This window comes from Microcaecilia unicolor, chromosome 10, assembly GCF_901765095.1.
Source record: "Microcaecilia unicolor chromosome 10, aMicUni1.1, whole genome shotgun sequence".
Taxonomy (NCBI): Eukaryota; Metazoa; Chordata; class Amphibia; order Gymnophiona; family Siphonopidae; genus Microcaecilia; species Microcaecilia unicolor.
Window position 1 is genome coordinate 1,457,475 of NC_044040.1, and position 22,567 is coordinate 1,480,041.

Consider the following 22,567-nt stretch of genomic DNA (forward strand, 5'->3'; position numbering starts at 1 on the left):
TCCACTTTCTTTAGTTGGAAGGCAGTCAATACTTACCCTTAGTAGAAGGCAGATGATTTTTTTATTAGATTATTGATTTGTTTCCATCTCTGATCCTGTGCCTTTTTCTTACAAGAAGGTAATTGAAATCATCTATTATACCGTTACCCTGTTTGTCTGCTTTCCTAATTTCTATAAACATTTCTTCATCTGTCTGTTCGTTCTGTCCTGGTGGATGGTAGTAGAGCCCTACAAGAATACTCCTTCCTGGTATGTAAATCACTGGGGACATGTAGCGTGGAAACAATCTTATAAACAAGACAATAAAGCTTAAAAAGAACTCGAGCCTCCACCAGCAGCCAATGACTATGAAATCTACTTAAGCCCCATATAAGACAGATTGATGTATTTTAAATAGTTCGGAGTTTTCTCAGTAAATGTTTTGTACAACCAAGGTATATAGTATTACCATAGTCAAATTTTGTTAGTTTTAACAAAATTTGACTATGGTAATACTAAGCCGCGCTGTAGGATGCAAACATTTTAGAGCGCACTAAAAATTAGCATACGTTAATGATAGAGACACCCATTATATTCCCTATGGGCATCTCTATCATTAATGCATGCTAATTTTTAGCGCACGCTAAAAGGTTTCTGCACCTACAGCGCAGTTTAGTAAACAGGGCACTAAGGCTTGTACTAACAGCTGAAATTTTTCATCAGTGAAATATTTCCAGATGCCTTTTAAGTTATTCATCATCCAAAAACATTTCTTTATGAGGCCATTGATCAGATTCCCAAGACAGATTACTGTCTAACTTAACTCCTAAGATTTTCAAGGACAATTCCAAATTATAATTTAAGCCACTTAATACTAAAGAAGATGACTTCAATGAGATATCTTGGATACCAACGAAGAGAAACTTAGTTTTCTCACTATTAAGTTTAAGACGGTTATTGAGCCCTCAAGAATGGAAACAATGGAAAGTCCTTTAATTCAATAGACCCGACATGGGCTGTGTTTCAATGCTAAGTGCGCCTGCCTCAGGGGTTAAATTAATACTCTCAGCAATGGCAAGTGAAATCCAAAAAGGATCATTCAAAAGAACACTGCATTGTAGTTAGCGGCGTAACACATCAAATGCATCCTTACGCATTCAAGGCTTCCAACTGAATGCTTTTTTTGCTGCTTTGATTGTGCACTTTTGCTAAGGATATTGACCATCCACATAACCATCATCGTCATACAATTATTTGCAGAAATACACGTATAATTTCTGTTTCTGTTAGAATTAAAATTATAATATCATCCGCATACATAAAAACTTTATAGCCAGCTGCTATATCCTAATGAGGCCATAAGGACATTAAAAAGAACCGGAGGAAGTGGGGAGCCCTGAGGGCACAAACGATTTCTCAAAATATACTCCTTCCAACTTCACCGAATAAGTTCTTGCTATAAGAAACCTCAAAATCAATTCAGAATGTTCCCTGTGATATCTATGCTATCTAAAATATTTAATAACAACATCAAATGCACTCGATATGTCGAACTGCATTATAAAGGCCTTTTTTCTCTCTCACTTAATAGAGTGTGTAAATCAAATAATAAAGTACATAACAACATCTCTGTACTAAAGTTACATCAAAATCCTGACTGCAAGTAATGCAAGATATTAAATTTATCCAAAGACAATGTTAATTGAGTGGAAACTATAGCTCCATATCCTTAGCTAAAAATGGAATTCAGGCTACAGGACTGTAGCTCCTAACCATTGCACAAGATTCTAATTTTAAGTATGGGACTTAATATGGTATCACCCAAATAATGAGGGAAAGAGCCTTGTTCTAACAAAGTGATCAACCAATTATAAATTTTAAGCCTAAACTGTACGGAAGCTAATTTCATATAGACTGTGGGACAAAAGACCAACTGACAATAGGATTTAGCAAATTTGTTAATTAGATGGTTCATATTGATCTAGCAAATTTTATGAAAGTCACTCCAAATCATATCCACCTTGATCCCGTCTTTGCTAGATCTAAAACCTGAAAATTCTTCTATCTGACTGTTAGTAAATTGAGCTCAAATGTTAAGTATCTTATCTGTGAAAAACTGTGGCAATTGATCTACAGTAGGGGTAGGGTCATTAGATGCAGCCACTATTTGTTCATCAATAAAATATACTTGTACCAGTGTTTGGGGGAGGGGGGGGTCAACAATAAGTACATAAGTACATAAGTAATGCCACACTGGGAAAGACCAAGGGTCCATCGAGCCCAGCATCCTGTCCACGACAGTGGCCAATCCAGGCCAAGGGCACCTGGTGAGCTTCCTAAACATACGAACATTCTATACATGTTATTCCCGGAATTGTGGATTTTTCCCAAGTCCATTTAGTAGCGGTTTATGGACTTGTCCTTTAGGAAACTGTCTAATCCCTTTTTAATATACACTTGTACCAGTCTTAAGAGTCATTTGTGCTGTTTTCTTTGGGTGGTCATTTGTTCAACATCAAGCAGATTGTGGACTATTGAAAAACGTTATTTAGTACACAAATTATAATTCCCTATTAATTTAGAGAAGTAAGCTTTCTTTAACAAAGCTCTTTTATATAGACTGCTTGTCTCCATTTGATTTTATCATTAATCAGCCCCTTTCTCTTCCATTGCTTTTCCAACTTTCTACAAGTTTTTTAGCAGTTCAAGGCAGTGTACAATAATCATAAAAACATAAAACAGGAAGGAAAGGAACTACAATATTGGATAAGAAAGGAGTATCATGATCATGCACACAACAATAGAAATTACCAAAAAGAGGGAAAGAGAGAAAGAAAGAAAGAGGACTGAGAAATAAAAACAGGGCCAGTCAGCCATGAAAAGCCAAATGCACTCAGCCAGAGGGAGAAGGGAAGGCTTGTGGAAAAAAACAGGCCTTAATCAATGATTTACATTTTTTTCAGAGATGGTTCAGATCAAATGTGAAGGGGCAGAGAATTCCACAGATCTGGGGCAGCAAAGAAGGCGGCTCAGCACCTAGTGGAATCAAGAAATGCACTTTGGGGGCTGGGAAGAACGAGCTGGTGGTTGTTCAAAGAGCAAAGGGCGTGGGTTAGTGAGTAGGGGATAGTAAGGGAGTATAGATAAAAGTGGAAGGCCAGTCCTGAGAGCTTTGACAGTAAGCATAAGTAATTTAAAAATAATGCGCTGTTCTACTGGAAGCCAATGGTGAGATATAAATAAAGGAGTAATGTGATCGGAGCGACAAGCATGACAGAGGAATCTTACGGCGGAACAAACTAGGTACACTACGTTGCAGTAGTCCAGCCTTGTGGTAAAGCAAAGAGAGAATGAGAGCACGTATGGAATCTTGGTCAAAATATTGCTGAACTGAACGGAGCTGTCTGAGAACAAAGAAATCTGTTTTGTATAATTGAGGAATTTGAGCAGAGAATGAAAGTTGTGAGTCCAGTAGTACACTGACGTATCGGAAGGATTTAACGGGTTGAATATCAGTATCATAAAGATTAACGGGAGAGCTTTCCATCACAGAGGTAGTATGTAGACCACTTAGAATGCAGGCCTGTACCAGATTATAACTCAACTTGAGCTCAGATCTGACAAGGTAATTAAGTCTAAAATGCAAGTTACTAAAGCCATGCAAAAGGTAATTAAGCAGAAAACTGCCCCAACTGTAACAAACTTTTACACTAGCTGAAATCAAATCACTTCTATGAAACTTTGTCTCTCCCACTCATTCTTCTGAGAAGTACATTGTGTGTTGCTATTAATACAATCGTAGAATGAGTCACTGTCGCCTCTCACTCTTCTGTTCGCTAGGATACAATCTCTTTATGTCCACAGTACAGTTGAGGATACACATCTCTAAAACGTCCTTCTTCATTTCAGGCTAGAGGTCTACATTGCAACTGCTTCTGACCTGTCTAGGCCATGTTCTCCAAATACAGAGGAGGACAGCTGGGCCGTTCTGGTCACAACTCAACCTCCACAGCACCGACTTAAGCACAGAGTAACTGAACAAATATTAGCTTTTAAGATCAGCAAATATTTAACCAGAAAGGAAACAATTTAGTTGCCTGTTTCAATGCTGTTATTCTCTACCGTGAATATTAAAACACCATCTCTGATTTCCAAAGATTGCCTATAAACTAGTATAGAGAAGGACGTTTGCGCTGTGCAAATTGAAAATGAATGTGGTTTTCCAAAGATTTCTACTTACATCTGCTAGCTGGTTCACACCACTTGCTGTTCTTGCCAGGGTTACCAGGTCATGTTGCATCTTATCCACCCATGACTTTATCCTAAAGAAAGGGAAATGAAAGAAAAGAAAGTGAGAATGAAAGCTGTCCCATCAGATCAGACCATGGACATTGAAGATCACACACAAACACAGACTGGCAGCTTGTCTTCTGCTTAGCTGAACTGCCAGGAATCTGGACACGTCACACTAACCTTTTCTCTTATTTCGGGGACTACTCTTTGAAGCAGCTGAGTTTGGTGTTAAAAAATACACTGATCACGATGGGGGGGCTTATTTACCCAGATTAATGCACTATCAATGACTGTCCATCCTGTGTAGAGATATTAACAAGATGCCTGCTTTAGATCAGCTGATAAGCACGGTTGGTCAAGGCAGTGCACACATACCCCCAATCTGCGCACAGTTTGAGTGACAAGCTAATTAATGCTAATTGGGTGCTAACAATCATATGTTGGTGTTAATTGGCAACAGTTTGGATTTACATGCGCATCTTGCCAAACGCTATTCTATAAATCTTTTACTGCGCAACTGTACAGGGGATCTGGCCAGGGAGGAGCAAGAGTGGGTCAGGGGTGTGCGCACTATTACAGAATTTGGGAGAACCGTGTCTCATCATAGCTCACAGTGGGGTCAATGCAGAAAGCTTCACACCAGAACCAGCACTCTACCGGGAAATTAGCGCTAAAAAAATATCATAGCCATGCTATAATCAATGAGCATATAAAAAACTGTTGAGTTAAAATCACAAGAGTAATTTGCAGCTCATTGCTAAATGTCACCTTTCTTGTCGATGCCTGAGTTGTGATTGGCTGAGGCACTGACAGGAAGGGTGACATTAAAAACACCCCCACACATAAGCATACCACACCATTTACACTGACCCCCCCCCCCCTGATGCCCTAACATTTCCCCCCAATCCAACAGCTGTTTCCACTCACCTGAAAAAAACTGGTGTCTATGAACCCCAACAACCCTTCCTGCCCCAATCTCTGGCAGTGGCCCCTCTCCCTCCCTCCACTTAAAAAATCTCTGGTAATCTAATGGAACCCTCACCCACCCTACAATCTCTTGCCTAGGCTCCCCTCCCCCAGCTCATGAGGAAGGGGTGATGCCCATTCACTCCTGCTTCCAGCAGTATCATTGCAAAATGGCGGTGCCCTACCCCATGTGGTGCATTCTGGAATGCACTGGGTGGGGTTAAATTGCCATATAAGGGGATTTCTTCTTTAAATAGCAATATGAACCAGGTGAGTGAGATGGTCCCATTGAACTACTAGGGCTATATATCAAACATATAAACAGCAAGTGACCGACTCACCTGCAAATGTGCAGTACAGACTTCTCTCTCTGTCCTGCCCTCACGACAAGATGTCATGACATCAGAGGGCGGAACAGAGAGGGAAACGGAGTCAGACTGTCGGACGCCACCGCCGCCGCCTGGAAACGAACATCGCGCGAACCAACCTCCACCCTCCCCCATCCCCGCTGCCGCTCCCGCCCCCTCCGTATCGGACCCCCTGCACTGACCTGACAGCGCCAATCATGCTTTCACACGGAGGTGAGAGGCGCTGTCAGGTCAGTGCAGGCAGCCCGGTACGGAGGGGGGCGGGAGCGGCAGCGGGTAGGGTAGCTGGACATGGGGGGAGGGCAGAGAGGAGGGTTGCTCGAAATGGGGGGATGGGGGAGGCCAAGGGAAAGAGGAGGGTTGCTGGATATGGGGGGGAAGATCGGTGGACAGAGTGAGGCCAGGGGAGATAGGTGGGCTGCAATATTCGCCCGTTTTTACGGGCTTAATGGCTAGTATATATATATATCCATGGAAGAGGAACAGGCTGAGCGAGCTGGCCACTGCGGAAAGCAATCTGTGGCAGGGTGGTTGGACTGGATTGCGAGAAGGGATGCTGCTAGACACCTGCACTTCTCAGCCAACCTTTCTATACTGTCCCAAACCTGGCAAACGTTTCCAGCGCACAACGCATGTCAGAAACTTTTCTTTGCATGGGCAAGAAATCCTTAGCGGCTACATTAACATGTCTTTTAATTCATTTTAATGTGGTCTGTGATAATAGTATCCATGCATGTTAACACCCTCGCTGAAACCATTTCTGCATTGTTTGAATGCTAAAACCTTCAGTAACAGTAGGTTAAACCTGCACAGTAATGCTTTCTTCGTGGGTCCCAGCATGCAGGTAAGTTTCATCCCCCTAACTGATGGCTTTGGAAGGATCTCAGGAATTAACTGGACCATATTTAGAGGTGGAGCAAAACGTGCCGACTTTTCTTCTTGCCGATATCCTTGGTCCAGTTTTTTCCCTTCTCCCCCTCCCACCCCACATCATCTCACCTCAGTCCAGCTTTTCTCCTTCTCCTGCCCTTACCTCATCCCACCCACCATTAGCTCAGCTTTTCTCCTTCTTCCCCCCCCTACCTACCTATGTACCCATGTCCAGGCCCACCCCTACTCCTACTCCCTCTTCCATTGGTCCAGCATTTCTCCATCTCCTTCCCTCCTTCCAGTCCCCCCCTCCCCAATTGGCCTAGTTTTTCTCCTTCTCCTCACCACACTCACACACTCACTGAGCCATCATTGATCCAGGTATTCTCCTTATCCCTTCTTCCACCCACCATTGGCCCTGAATTTCTTCTCCCCCTCCCACGGTCCAGCTTCACTCCCTTTTGCTCCTTCTCTAATTCATGATGGCATCCTTCCCTCCCTCCATACTTTTTAAAAGCTGTCTTAGAGGTTGCTGGCAGCGATTCACAACGCGCTGCCCATGCCAACATCATAGCCTTCTATCTGACCTTCCTGTCTGCCTATGCAGAAACAGGAAGTTGGATCATATAGAAGGCAAGAGCAGCACGTTGTGAATCGCTGACCCACTGCGGGGAAATCTGTGTAAGCTTTGAAAAGGTATGGGAGTGGGGAGAGGGAGGGGGATGCCATTGCACATTATAGAAGCAAAATAGAGGGAAACCTTACAACACGTTCTGTATGTCCTAGATGGGGAGAGAAATATGCCCTACAAAGCATTGTTAAGCTCTTTTAATCTGCAGATGAAAATTAAGATGCCCTACAAAGCATTGTTAAGCTCTTTTAATCTGCAGATGAAAATTAAGATGCCCTACAAAGCATTGTTAAACTCTTTTAATCTGCAGATGAACATTAAGATGCCCTACAAAGCATTGTTAAACTCTTTTAATCTGCAGATGAACATTAAGATGCCCTACAAAGCATTGTTAAGATCTTTTAATCTGCAGATGAAAATTAAGATGCATGTGCTATTTGTGTGGGTGCCCAAATTTGGAGACGCATCTCAAAGCACCCTTTACAGAATTAGGGGGAACATATACAATGCTGTGAATGTCTAGTAGAAGTAGATGGAAAGGAAATCACTTTCCGCAAAAAAAATTACAGCGATAAAAATAACAAAAGAAATGATCTCAACAAAGAGGAGGAGGTGACCAAATCCCAAACTTTACAAAACACTAGAATCCATCTAAAAATTGGTGAAAGATGATGAGCATAAAGGCCAAATAAAGGGGGGAAAGGCAGCATTTAAAGAGTATGGAGGTCACAGAAAGAGGAACACACACACGAATACTGCATAAGTAATTGCGAGAAATGAAAGAAATAATCAGAATAGCAGAAGCATGGGCAGAAGGAAAAATACCAAGATGGCTGCCAGGATTTCCCACAACAATCTCATGAGACTGCCACGGGAAGTACTGGAAGCCATTTTCATCTGGAGCTGGCCGTGCACAGGGGTGAGAGGGATGCTTCTGTGCCCACTACCCACCAGCGAAAAGGTAGGCCCAGGACGGGGCTGCCGCTGGGGGGAGGGGGGGAGTGGACTCAGGATGGGTCCAGAAGGAGATGGGTCTGGGACGGTGGTTGCCATCGAGAGGGGGGCTTGGGAGGGGCAGTTTCAATTTCTGCTGAAACCAAGCGGTCGATTTCATTCTGTTTTGGCAGAAACCACAGATCCTGGTTTCGTTTGGGATCTATCTGATATTTCTGTTCAGACATTAACTACTTTAATTATCTTGGTATCATTTTGAACTGTCCTTTCATGAACAAATTTCTAACACTGATCAAAAGAGATTTTTGGCTCTGCGCTTGCGTCATTCATTTCGTATTTATCTGGCTTTCTCTTCATTACATACCCTCACCAATGTCTTATTGATTTCTAAGATTGATTACTGTAACATAGTTTATGCTAGAGTTACTCACCCTCTTCTTTAAAGGCTTCAGTCTGTACACAGCAGCTTGCTTTTTATGTCATGCCCATAAATTTGATTGGGTAATCACATTATTTATTAAACTTCATTTGCTTCAAGTACTATTTGGGATTAAGTTTAAGATCCTCTCATCCCTCCATACCTCTCTGCAGTAACTATTCTGTATGTCCCTGGTCGAGCTCTTCAGTCTTTTAAATAATCATCGCTTGATCGTTCCCTGCCCCTCAATCAAGCTTGTTTAGAACTTACAAGACATTCGGCATTTTTGTTCCTTGCACCTAAAGTGTGGAATGAACTTTGCTTATAGTTACATATTGAATCATCTTTTGCATAGTTTAAAATATGCTTTAAAACTTGTTTTTTTAACAGGCATTTGGATTCTGAGATGGAGAGTCTGCTTTTACTTTTGTGCCATTTCTTATTATTTGCTCTCGCCTGCTTTTATATATTTCAGATTTTTTATGTGTATTTATAAATTCCAAAATACAAAAGCATTTCAACAAGCCAGCATCAGTGGTGGTACTTTAATGCAGAACACAATAATATGAAAACAGCTGGAACAGGCTTCTACTGAAAGAACGGTATGATTGATCCCTAACCCTCACCGCCCTCCCTCTCCCATATTTGAGCTTTGAGTGTTTGCGATCTGTCCTATCTGATATCATGACATTCCTTTCCATCCTTGATTTTAGTCTGTTGTTCATCAGACAGAGCAGTACAGAAAATATTTGACTAAACAAAGATGCACATGAGGAGAGTATAGAAAACTCTCTGTTTACGGAAGAAAGTGTTTATGAATTTGGACAAAGCCATGGGACTGGATGAGATACATTAACGGATGCTGAGGGAACTTAGGACCTCTTTCACAAATCCGCGCTAGTGATTCCCGTGCAGCAATGCTGAAGAAGCCCATTCAAAGTGAATGGGCTTTGTCACCATTACGACGCCAGGAATCGCTAGGGTTGCCAGCTAGCTCCAGGTTCACCTGACAGGGTTGATCCAGGGGCTTACCTCAATGTATGCAGGGACTTGTAGCCCAGTTTTTCTTAGGGAATCCAATGAGAAATCAGAACCGCAAGTCCCTGCATGCAACAGGGTAAGGCCAGGACTGGATCAACCCTGTCAGGTGAATCTGGATCTAGTTGGCAACTCTAGGAATCGCTAACAAGAGGCAAGAGAGGTTTTTGATGGGTTCTCTAAAGATGTGTTTAATAGATTATTAAAGACCAGGGCCACAGGATTGGAGAAAGGCTGATATGGTCCCTCTTCATAAACGGGTAAAGGGTCATGGATTTCATATACTGCCTTTCTGAGATACAAACAAAAGCAGTTTACATATATTGGATGCAGGTACTTTCTCTGTCTCCACTGAACTCACAATCTAAGTTTTTGTAACTCACATGGTAACAGAGAAGGCATGGGAAACTACAGACTGGTGAGCCTTATTTCTATGGTGGGAAAGGTAATGAAGAGGTTGGTGAAGGAACAGGTGGAGGGGCATAATCGAAAGGGCCGCCCAAATTTTTCTGAGGACGTCCTCGCAGGACATCTCTGTGAAGGGGCGAAGAAACCCGCATTATCGAATCAAGATGGATGTCCATCTTTCGTTTCAATAATACGGTCGGGGAAGCCCAAATCTCAACATTTAGGTCGACTTTAGAGATGGTCGTCCTTAGACTTGGTCGTTTCTGATTTTCGGCGATAATGGAAACTGAGGACGCCCATCTCAGAAACAACAAAATCCAAGCCATTTGGTCGTGGGAGAAGCCAGCATTCGTAGTGCACTGGTCCCCCTCACATGCCAAGACACCAACCAGACACCCTAGGGGGCACTGCAATGGACTTCAGAAATTGCTCCCAGGTGCATAGCTCCCTTACCATGTGTGCTGAACCCCCAAAACCCACTACCCACATTTGTACACCACTACCATAGCCCTTATGTGTGAAGGGGGGCACCTAGATGTGGGTACAGTGGGTTTCTGATGGGTTTTAGAGGGCTCACATTTACCACCACAAGTGCAACAGGTGGGGGGGGATGGGCCTGGGTCCGCCTTTCTGAAGTGCACTGCACCCACTAAAACTGCTCCAGGGACCTGCATACTGCTGCGATGGACCCGAGTATGACATTTGAGGCTGACATAGAGGCTGGCAAAAAATATTTTTAAAGAATTTTTTTTGAGGGTGGGAGGGAGTTGGTGACCACTGGGGGAGTAAGGGGAGGTCATCACCGATTCCCTCCAGTGGTCATCTGGTCAGTTTGGGCACCTTTTCGTGGCTTGGTTGTAACAAAAAAAGGACCAAGTTGTCCAAGTGCTCGTCAGGGACGCCCTTCTTTTTTTGATTATGGGTCGAGGACGCCCATGTGTTAGGCACGCCCAAGTCCCACCTTCGCTACGCTTCTGACATGCCCCCCCAGGAACTTTGGTCATCCCCGCAATGGAAATTAGTTGGGGACGCCCAAAATCGGCTTTCGATTATGCCGATTTGGGCGACCATCTTCTGATTTATGTTGAAAGATGGGCGTCCTTCTGTTTCAAAAATAAGCCTGACAGTCAACTTTTTAGATCCAAAGTAACATGTCTTTACCAAAGGCACATCATGTCAAATGAATCTGTTTTATTTATTTAACTGGGTGACAAAATTACTGGATGTGGTCTACTTAGATTTCAGGAAAGCCTTTGATACTGTTCCTCATAGGAGGCTCATAAATAAGTTGAGTGACTTGAGAATGGGACCTGTCGAGCAGGGACTGTCTCTTCATGTTCAAGTGTACAGTGCTGCATATGTGTAGTAGCGCTATAGAAATGATAAGTAGTAGTAGTAATAAACTGGATCAGAAAGAAATATAGGTAAGTATTGAGTGCCTCAGGGATCCTTCTTAGGGCTGATTCTGTTCAATATATTTCTGAGCAATACTGCCGAAGGATTGAAAGGAAAAGTGTGCCTTTTTTGGTTGACATAAAGATTGGCAACAGACTGGATACTCATTTTTTAACCCTCCCCTTTGTTTTTTTTCCTGGGGTTTTTTTTTGTTTCATCCATGTTCCTCATGGAAGCCAGAAACCAGCTGTGGATCTTAGGGGTCAAAACAGCAGGAAATCCTCATTAACACTGCTGCAGAAGATCAAGCTAACCTTTTACTGGTCCTCACACCTTAAGCTGAAGCCCTGGTTGGGCTTCCCTACATCTACACTAACAGCTTCATTACCATTGTCTGCCTGAAGTTTTGCACATAGTTTTTTGGTAAAACTAAAAGTTTAGTAAACTTTTTACAAAGGACCCAAACCAAAATCGTAGGCAAAAGCTGAGGTAATGTCTGCAGAAAAAACAGTGCATGTTACTGCATCAGTCCCTTAGTTAGAAGCTGGAGATTTTAGACCTGAAAGACAAAGAATTTATGCTCCTAACTCTTTAAACATTAACTAGCGCTGTTGATTTAGAATCACAATTTCAACTAAAATCCTAAATTTAGGAGCATATAGAGAGAGTGGAGACAGAGATGGATTTAGGGCAGGGATAAAAGCTAGGAGCTTATAAATCTAGGGGAAATGGATGATACCTCCGAGAAGTAAGGTGTGGTTAAAACCCCCATCATTTACTGCACTCCAAAGTGATCCTCAGGACCCGGTGCTGAGGTTTAGCATTTCCAATTTGCAGATCTTAGGATCTAAGTTTGGCTGAAAGCAGAGCACAAATTTGAATATTGCCCATTTGATTTATTTTCTCTTCGGTGCCATGGTTTAATTTTCTGAACTTCCAGATAGGAGCCAACGTTTCAAACAGGTTCCGTTGGGTTTAGCACAGCCAGTTACTCCTCCCTAGACGATATTGGGGGTGCTCAAGCATCCGCAGAGCAGCCTCCTAAGAGTTGCTATCTTTGGTAAGTAGTGCAAAGGTTTCAGAAGCAGGACTGAAATGCACTCTGGGAATGTGAGATGATCTTCAGAAAATCCAAGTTCACTTTATATTCTGTCTTATGCGATATTTCTACTAAGAGGGGCAGTTATTAAGGTGTGTTAGAGCCATAGAAGCCTTTATTTGCACCCTAACTTGTTAAATGACAATAATATAAGTTACCATGGGACACAAGTGTACGTAAAACACCTCTGACCTGATACTCAAAGGAGTTTAACCAGACAGGAGGGGCTCCTGCTGAACTAGTTGGTTGCTAGTGTTAAGCTGGTAATGCTGCTGAATACCATCTCTAACTGGCCATTCTCTAACCATCTCTAACCGGGGAGGAGTTTGGGCAGAGCTGAGACTTAACCAGTTGACGATATTCAGTCTGCTAATCAGTTAAGTATGTGGATACAGTTCCATACATCAGGGCTTATATGTGACTCACAGAACATACAAAGAGTAACTGAAACAACATCCCGTGAATTATATTATGAAATATAGAACTAATACCTTTACTTATGTAAAAATTTGTTAAAAAGCCAAGATATGAGGTATTTCCGGAACAGCAAATAACTAGACTGATGGCGAATGTTAGAAGCAAGCATATTCCTCCATCTAGTTGCTCGGTTAAGGGACGTTCAATTCCAGTTTTTTGAATCACTTTATAAGGGGAAGGACATTGAAGCATAAGGTAATGCCAAGAGTCCATCGACAGCTGAAACACTGTCCTAAAGCTTATCCGCCAAGTTAACTGGGCACCAATCTGAATATCAGTCAATGCTCAGTTAACATCTGGTGATGGCAGATACCTGGATATTTGGTGCCAGAAGCCAGACTTACCCGGCATTGAATATTTGGGATTATTTCAGCCCACAGCTGTGAGCAGTTTACCACTACGGGAGAAATATTGGTCCCTTCATTACTATCTAATAACACAGTTTGCTTCATTATTCCTGCAAAAAAAAAAAAAATCTAAAAGCTGACATTATTTTCCTAGCTGGGAGCATCAGGAATCTAACCCACAGCTCAATGCTCGAAGGCCACATATCATAAGGACCGGGCATTAATAGTCATTCTCCTTCTCCCCAAAGTCCCCCTACAAATACATCCCCCCTCACAGACCTCCCATCACCATCTCCCTTCCCTCATAACAATTCCACCCTAAAGGCCTCACCATCACAAATGCCCCCTTCTATAGCCACCTCCCAATCTGATCCTACTTGTAGAAATCCCTGGTGACTAGGAGTAATGGAGTAGGAGCAATCATAAGTGTTGCCATACTGGGACAGACCGAAGGTCCATCAATCCTAGCATCCTGCTTCCAACAGTGGACAATCCCAGTTACAAGTACCTGGCAAGATCCCAAAACAGTTAGACTTCTCAAGTAAGAGACTGCCTCAAGGTTAAATTGACTCTCTTCCTCTGATCAAAAAGCCTGGCTGATCAACACAACAAATATCAAAGGTATCCAGTAGAGGCAAGGAGACAGGCAGGTGGGGAAGGTGTGAAATACAGCTACTAAAGACAAAGGACACCTGCTGGCCGCCCCTGGCAAATCTTATCGGAGTATCTAGCACAGAGATTCAAGCAGGGAAAACCTTACACTACAATAAACCATTTGTCAGCAAAATCCAGACAGCAAGCCTTGTGATGTCATAAGACATGAGACCAAGATACCACAATGCTTTGCAAATGCCCAAGGGTCGTGTGCAAACCAGGAAACCAAGACAGAGATTCACATGGGATGTCTTCCTGCAGCATGCAAGAGTATAAAAGATAGAAGTTGTTCCAGACAAGCAGATGCTTCCCTTCAACTGCAACACAGATTCTTTTCTTCCTGGGACCTGTAGCCCACCTGCCTGCTATGAGGACCTCTTCTGCAAGCATGTGCTTACCTCATGCTGTTCATACTATGTAACAAGGACTTGTAAGTAACATAAATTTTGATCTAGACTTGCTACCTGGCTTTAAGTGCAGATTCTCTGTAAGACCCTTACCTCTCGTTTGCAATATTATTTACATGATTTGTATATTAAATCAACCTTTTTGAAGCTAAAAATATAGTCTCTTTGTGTTCTGAATATATGGTATATGTTAAGGTTATACTGATAGCGCATGGACACTTTTAAACTTAGTGCCATGCTCTGAGTACATGCTTTCAAATCTTGCAGTACAGAATGTTATTCCTGGAATTTTGGATTTTTCCGCTACTAAACGGACTTGGAAAAATCCAAAATTCCAGGAATAACATGTATAGAATGTTTGTACGTTTGGGAAGCTTGCCAGGTGCCCTTGGCCTGGATTGGCCGCTGTCGTGGACAGGATGCTGGGCTCGATGGACCCTTGGTCTTTTCCCAGTATGGCATTACTTATGTACTTATAATACTGCATTTCAACAGAGATATATACTTAATTTATTTAATTTATTGCAATTATCACCTTTGGTGATTGGTGGAGAAATTAATATACTAAAACTTATAAATACAGCGCCTGCTCTTAAATTATAAATAGTAGCGAGTGCTTTAGAGCAATATTCCCCAAGTAAATCATTTCTTGTAACTGCTCCTGCACCTGCCTGTACAAAAACTTAGTGGTTAGAGGAGTCTAGTGGTTGGAACACTGGGCTGACAACCACTTCAAATCCTGCAGCCACTTCGTTTAATCTTGAGCAAGCCACTTACTCCTCCATTGCCTCAGGTACAGAATTAGATTATGAGCCTTGTGTGGCCCAAGGTTATCTACTGCCTGAGACAAGGATGAAATGGCACCCTGTCACCCCAGTATCACGCCCCCCCTGCCAAATTCTTCCCACCTCCCCAGCCATGGTCTAGCATCTCTCCTCCTTCCCCCAAGCCTACATTCCTTTTTTTTGTTGTTCTGTTCAAAAATTAGCTGCCGCAGCAATCAGCATATGTGCCCTGCCTTCGGCACCAATGTCTCCTCTGTACTGTGGCCTGCCTCTGAGGAAACAGGAAGTTACATCAGAGAGGAAGGCCACAGTACAGAGGAGACACCAGTGCTGGTGGCAGGGCAGCATATGGGGATCGCTGCTGCTGCTGAGTTTTGAAAAACAAAAAAAGAAGCTAAGCTGTGGAGAGGAGTTGAGGAAGGAAGAGGGAAAGATGCTGTTCCATAATTAGCAGAGTGTGTTTTTTTATTATTTGTAATTTTATATTTGTAATTGGTTTTTGATGTATATTTTGCTTATATTTTATAAACTGCTTAGATTTAAGTGGTATAGAAATTTGAAAAGAAATAAAATAGTAAATAATTAGTGCCGACTGAGGCCTCTCGTCTCAGTTGGCCTAATGATAGGCTTTCAATTCCTGGCCATGTGAGGTTAGTCTTCCTGTTCATGGGCATTTGAGGCATTGCAATCAAAGTTATGGAACACAGTTCCAGTAGAGTTGCCATTTGAGAGTTAAAAGAAGTTAAAAGCATAGTAAGTCTTTTCTTAGTTGAGCTAAAGAGAGGTTGCGATTTTCTGAGGGGTACTTTTGGGACATAAGTTAAGGAAGAGGCTGGAGGGATGGCATTGTATTTTACATGTATTTATTTTGCCTCAAAATTTCTGATGAGGTGTGTTATCAAAGCACAAGTTTATCTGCCGTTGAAGAGATCTTTCCAAGGGGGAGGGGGTTGGAGTAAGTATAATTTTCATGGAGTAATTTTCAAAGTCAAAGAATGTACACGCTTCCCCATTGAAAATCTGGACAATCCACACAGAGAAAATTGTGTGTACATGATTTAAAATTGACTGCAGAGGGTTTAATATTCCTTTTCTTACTGATATATGTTTTAATGACTTTTGATGTTCTCTATTAAAAATAAACTTTAAAAAAAATAGCTCGAAACAAATAGCTCCTAGGTATAGAGCACTGCAGTAATTTCCGACTACTGCTAAATGGTGTAGTTCAGTAAATATTCATCAGACAAAGCAGCAGCACGATCCTTTTGTAAAATCACAAGCTGGGGTCGATCAGGGTCAGGACGTAACAAAAATGGGCAAAGGCTCTTTAAGCAAAGTCATCCATCTCTAAGCAGGCCTTACACAGGGCTGGCCTTGGGTGCTTCTTTTGTTCCCTTCTTAAGCTAGTGGAACAGAGCTTAAGGGTCAGAAGTCCACAACATTTGTCAAAGCCTTCAATATGCCTATTAAAAAAAATACTATTTAAAGACCTTTCCCCATCTTCTCATCTCCCATCCCATCTTGACATGCCTCTAATTAAGCAGCAGTACAGGCAGCATAATTGGACAGATGTCGTAGTCATTAAAAGGAATGACCCATTTTCCTATCAAATCCGAGTGTAGGAGAGGGCTCTATTTGCAATGGGGAGACTTAATTGCCCAATAGTCCCCAAGAGAGATGTACAAACAGATGAAGACATCACACACGCCAGTAAGTGATCTGGGCTCTGACAAACTTCCCGTCACTCACTCATCCATCTTTGCTTAGTGAGGGAGAATGATGGCTGGGGTCCTGCACTGGTGAGGTTTAATAAAAAGGCGTGGATAGCTTTTAAATTGAGCTTTCCAGAGCTCTGTGCACTGCAGTCTTCCCTGACAACTTGATTAAAGGTTCATATACAGCAGAGGCTTTTAAGAGGCAGCTGGTTAAAAGACACTGAATGGAAAAGCGAGTACTGGCTGGTATCCCATGGAAATTTGCTGGGAACTCTGCATCCTAAAGACCTGATTCCTGCTCGCTCGCTGGCTGACAAGGTTGGCTTAAATCGGGATTGATGGCAGACCAGCACCTTCAGGAATCTCACTGTTGTGTAAGACAAAGTCCCAGGAGGCATTTCCTCCTTGCACCTGGATACCCAATTCAGTCTGTTTGCTTCTCGGGTTTTAGCTCTGCTTGTCTGGTGGTACAACAACCAGCACCCTGGTCCTTAGATTCTGATCCAGTGTGAGGAATAGAAGGTTTAACTCCAGAAAGTTATTCCATGGAAGTCCTCTCCTCCCCCACTTAGGAGTGTGGTAGTGAATGGAAGTCAGGGCCAACATCTGCACTGCCCGGTGCCCCTGCCCCCCCCCCCCCAATCAACCCCCAGTACATTATTAGTATAATAGAAAAGCTACAAGGTGATGCATGTGAGGAAAAAAGAACCTGAATTATAGCTACGTCATGCAAGATTCCACGTTAGGAGTTACGGACCAAGAAAGGGATCTGGGTGTCGTCGTCAATAATGCACTGAAACCTTCTGCTCAGTGTGCTGCTGCGGCTCGGAAAGCGAATAGAATGTTGGGTATTATTAGGAAAGGTATGGAAAACAGGTGTGAGGATGTTATAATGCCGTTATATCACTCCATGGTGCGACCGCACCTTGAGTATTGTGTTCAATTCTGGTCGCCGCATCTCAAGAAAGATATAGTGGAATTGGAAAAGGTGCAGCAAAGGGCGACTAAAATGATAGCGGGGATGGGACGACTTTCCTATGAAGAAAGACTAAGGAGGCTAGGGCTTTTCAGCTTGGAGAAGAGACGGCTGAGGGGAGACATGATAGAGGTATATAAAATAATGAGTGGAGTGGAACAGGTGGATGTGAAGCGTCTGTTCACGCTTTCCAAAAATACTAGGACTAGGGGGCATGCGATGAAACTACAGTGTAGTAAATTTAAAACAAATCGGAGAAAATATTTCTTCACCCAACGCATAATTAAACTCTGGAATTCGTTGCCGGAGAACGTGGTGAAGGCGGTTAGCTTGGCAGAGTTTAAAAGGGGGTTAGACGGTTTCCTTAAGGACAAGTCCATAAACCGCTACTAAATGGACTTGGGAAAAATCCACAATTCCGGGAATAACATGTATAGAATGTTTGTATGTTTGGGAAGCTTGCCAAGTGCCCTTGGCCTGGATTGGCCGCTGTCATGGACAGGATGCTGGGCTCGATGGACCCTTGGTCTTTTCCCAGTGTGGCATTACTTATGTACTAAGGATATGGGACACTCGGCCGCATAATGACTCCCCTCACTCCAAAACAGGTTGAATGGAAGTTCACAATATCACTACAGATGTAGCAAATGGAAAATTTCCACATGCACAAACTGTATAGTTTTGAAAGAAAGGATATTCACAGCATCTGTGTAGTCACTTCCTGCTCTGTATATGTAGCTGAGACTGTGCAGCAAAAGATCTGGCAAGCAGAAAGCTCACTTCTAGGGCTGGGGAATTGAGCAATTCTGCTCCTATGACAGCTCATTGTAGTTACTGAGTTTGAAAGCAGATCCAAGTTTTCTAATCCTGTCTGGGTTTCAAATTCCTGCAAGAGGGCTGAAATTAAAGTGACGGAAAGGATCGAAACGTGAAATTGTGCCAGACACCACCAGACAAGAAGAATCAATAATTCCACCTCACTCATGCAGGAATGGGTGGCTGTCAGCCCTCAGGGTTGTCCATTTAATGAACTAGTTGTCACCTACAGAAAAATCTTGTACAGACGGCAACCTCCATTTCTCTCTAGGAGAACTGGGAAGCTCTGACTGCCTTCCAGTGAGATGTGTGCATGTGGCACCAATAGATTCAGTAAATCAGTAAATAAATGTTTACTGTTTTGATGCCTTGACCTCATGCTTTAATAGCTGCGCATATGAACAGCGTTGTGGGTTTATTCACTTGAGGCTGTCAGCTCTTATATGAGCACAGCAGCAGCAGCGGCACAAAGTGAGACACAGGCACTAATTCTCAAGCCTGAAATGCAGCCACTCCTAATCACTTTATATTAATTTGCATGCACTAGAGGACTGGTTCTGCAGACCTATTCCATGCACGTTCATTGTGTCTATCCAAAAAAAACAGATGGGAGGAATGTACCACCAGGGCAGGTTTGGAAAAAAAACGGTATGAAATCTTGAGCGCCGCTGAGTGATGGGCAGTTTAGATGCAATGAAAAGCATGCAGAGGTGGGCATTTAGGATCCAGAATCCAAGGGGATGCTACATAAAATATACCTACTTTCGACTCCTGACTTGTAACTTTTCTCTTATCCTTATGTGTCCTTCTGTCTGTCCTTCTCTTATCCTTTTTGGTCCTGTCTGTTTGTCCTGATTTAGATTGTAAGCTCTTTTGAGCAGGGACTGTCTTGCTTCTTCATGTTCAATTGTAAAGCGCTGCGTATGACTGGTAGCGCTATAAAAGTGATTTATAGTATTAGTACCTACTGAAGCTGAACATAACTCACCACAGAAAAGGAAATCAGCTAAACCCCTAAAGAAATATCTACTACGCTATACTATTTGGAGTGACAGGGCAAGTTCCACTAAACTAGAGAAAGAGGGCCTCAAGTTAGCCAAACAGTGGCAAGCGGGATTGGATTTAGGCAAAGGCGCTGGAGCACTGCGCTGGCATGATGCTGCAGTCTGGACCTGCCACTATTACCGCTGTCTCGCTAGGCATTACTTATACGTGCATAATCTGGGTAAAGTCAGTCCTTCAAAGTCTGCGTAAGCTCCATTTCTCAGTATGGCAATTCATCTATACCACAGAAAACATCCACCTACTCCATGCCAAGCAGAACAGCCTGTTAACAGCAGTGGAGGAGTGGCCTAGTGGTTAGAGTGGTGGACTTTGGTCCTGAGGAACTGAGTTCGATTCCCACTTCAGGAACAGGCAGCTCCTTGTGACTCTGGGCAAGTCACTTAACCCTCCATTGCCCCATATAAGCCGCATTGAGCCTGCCAGGAGTGGGAAGCGCAGGGTACAAATGTAACAAAAATAAAATAGATACTATTGGAGATTCTACATGGAGTGTTGCTATTCCACTAGCAACATTCCATGTAGAAGGCTGCGCAGGCTTCTGTTTCTGTGAGTCTGACGTCCTGCACGTGCAGGACGTCAGACTCACAGAAGCAGAAGCCTGCGCGGCCACATTGGTGATCTGCAAGGGCCGACTTCTACATGGAATGTTGCTAGTGGAATAGCAACATTCCATGTAGAATCTCAAATAGTAGCAACAGTGGAGGAGGAGTGGCCTAGTGGTTAGGGTGGTGGACTTTGGTCCTGGGGAACTGAGGAACTGAGTTTCATTCCCACTTCAGGCACACGCAGCTCCTTGTGACTCTGGGCAAGTCACTTAACCCTCCATTGCCCCATGTAAGCCGCATTGAGCCTGCCATGAGTGGGAAAGCGCAGGGTACAAATGTAACAAAAATAAAATAGATACTATTGGAGATTCTACATGGAATGTTGCTACTATTGGAGATTCTACATGGAAGGTTGCTATTCCACTAGCAACATTCCATGCAGAAGCCTGTGCGGCCACATTGGTGATCTGCAAGGACCGACTTCTACATGGAATGTTGCTAGTGGAATAGCAACATTCCATGTAGAATCTCAAATAGTAGCAACAGTGGAGGACTGGCCTAGTGGTTAGGGTGGTGGACTTTGGTCCTGAGGAACTGAGTTCGATTCCCACTTCAGGCACACGCAGCTCCTTGTGACTCTGGGCAAGTCACTTAACCCTCCATTGCCCCATGTAAGCCGCATTGAGCCTGCCATGAGTGGGAAAGCACAGGGTACAAATGTAACAAAAAAAAAAAAACATCCTTTGACCTGGGGTTTGGAAGAGGACTTGTACTCACCTCTGTGCAGGTGAAAAGCACCTCCTTTGCCCAGAAATTTCAGTTTTGGGGCACAGTTTGTTAGCTCCCCCATGGACACTCGGAGAAACTTGTAAATAGCACAGTCACGTCTTGGGATACATTTATAAAGCTTTATCATTGGGTAAAGTGTGTTTTACATGCAGAAAAGGGATTTTATAAAATGACAATGCCTTATATGCATCTGAAAAGAAGGCAAACTGAAATACTGTGCGTTCTTACATGCACGGTGCATGAGGATGTTCCCAAGGCGTAGCCTGAGTTTCAGTACAGAAACACATGCCTGTAAGTAATTCCCCCTTATCCCTTATTTGTCTGCCTTGATTAGATTGTAAAGCGGTGAAAAGAAAAGCTACAAGAATGGTAAGGGATTTGCGTTACAAGACGTATGAGGAGAGACTTGATGACCTGAACATGTATACTCTGGAAGAAAGGAGAAACAGGGGTGATATGATACAGACATTCAAATATTTGAAAAGTATTAATCCGCAAACGAACCTTTTCCGGAGCTGCGAAGGCGGTAGAACGAGAGGACATGAAATGAGATTGAAGGGGGGCAGACTCAAGAAAAATGTCAGGAAGTATTTTTTCACGGAGAGAGTAGTGGATGCTTGGAATGCCCTCCCGCGGGAGGTGGTGGAAATGAAAACGGTAACAGAATTCAAACACGCATGGGATAAACATAAAGGAATCCTGTTCAGAAGGAATGGATCCTAAGGAGCTTAGCCGAGATTGGGTGGCAGAGCTGGTGGCGGGAGGCAGGGATAGTGCTGGGCAGACTTATACGGTCTGTGTCAGAGCCGGTGGTGGGAGACGGGGCTGGTGGTTGGAAGGCGGGGATAGTGCTGGGCAGACTTATACGGACTGTGCCCTGAAGAGGACAGGTACAAATCAAAGTAGGGTATACACAAAAAGTAGCACATATGAGTTTGTCTTGTTGGGCAGACTGGATGGACCATGCAGGTCTTTTTCTGCCATCATTTACTATGTTACTATGTTGATTAGATTGTAAGCTCTGTGGAGCAGGGACCGTCTCTTACAGCACTGCCTGCATCTAGCAGCGCCACAGAAATAAGCTGTAATAGCAGGGTTGCAGCATATCTACATTAGATGCAAAGATATAAAACAGATGTAGCTTTGAGCTGCAGCGTATATACGTGATGAAACTCAAGTCACGTCTACTTTGTAAATAAAGCATGGAATTCCTGAAATTGTCCAAAGAGAAAAGCCGTGAGATATTTCATCTGTCTGTCACAGCAGCTTCCTACGCATGAGCACAGTTTAAGAGTGGCCTGTACAGTACTTAAGGCTCTTCATTTCTTGTTTTGAATTCAGCTCGCACCTTTTCATTTGTAGCTGAAGGTTGTTATCCTGGACCAATACAATTTATCACAGACTGCAAAGATTCCAGCTTTGGGCCACAATCGAAATAACTGCGAGATCTTTGAGCTACAGGAAGCACGTCAATGAATCTGTACGAAATGAAGCACAAAGGCTCAGGCAGTTATTATGCAAATACCATCAGGGCTGGAGGAAATTGCATTTCTAATGTAGAATTCGACTAAC

At 43.1% G+C, this 22,567-nt stretch overlaps 1 protein-coding gene across 1 annotated transcript in view; it reads right to left on the reverse strand.

The window, feature by feature from the left end:
- Positions 1–22,567, reverse strand: part of CACNA2D1 (calcium voltage-gated channel auxiliary subunit alpha2delta 1) — a 578,231-nt gene that overhangs the window by 487,651 nt on the left and 68,013 nt on the right. Inside the window, exon 2 of the mRNA XM_030217110.1 lies at positions 4,220–4,301. Coding sequence (XP_030072970.1) covers positions 4,220–4,301 — 82 coding nt within the window. The remainder of the gene's footprint in view (positions 1–4,219; positions 4,302–22,567) is intronic.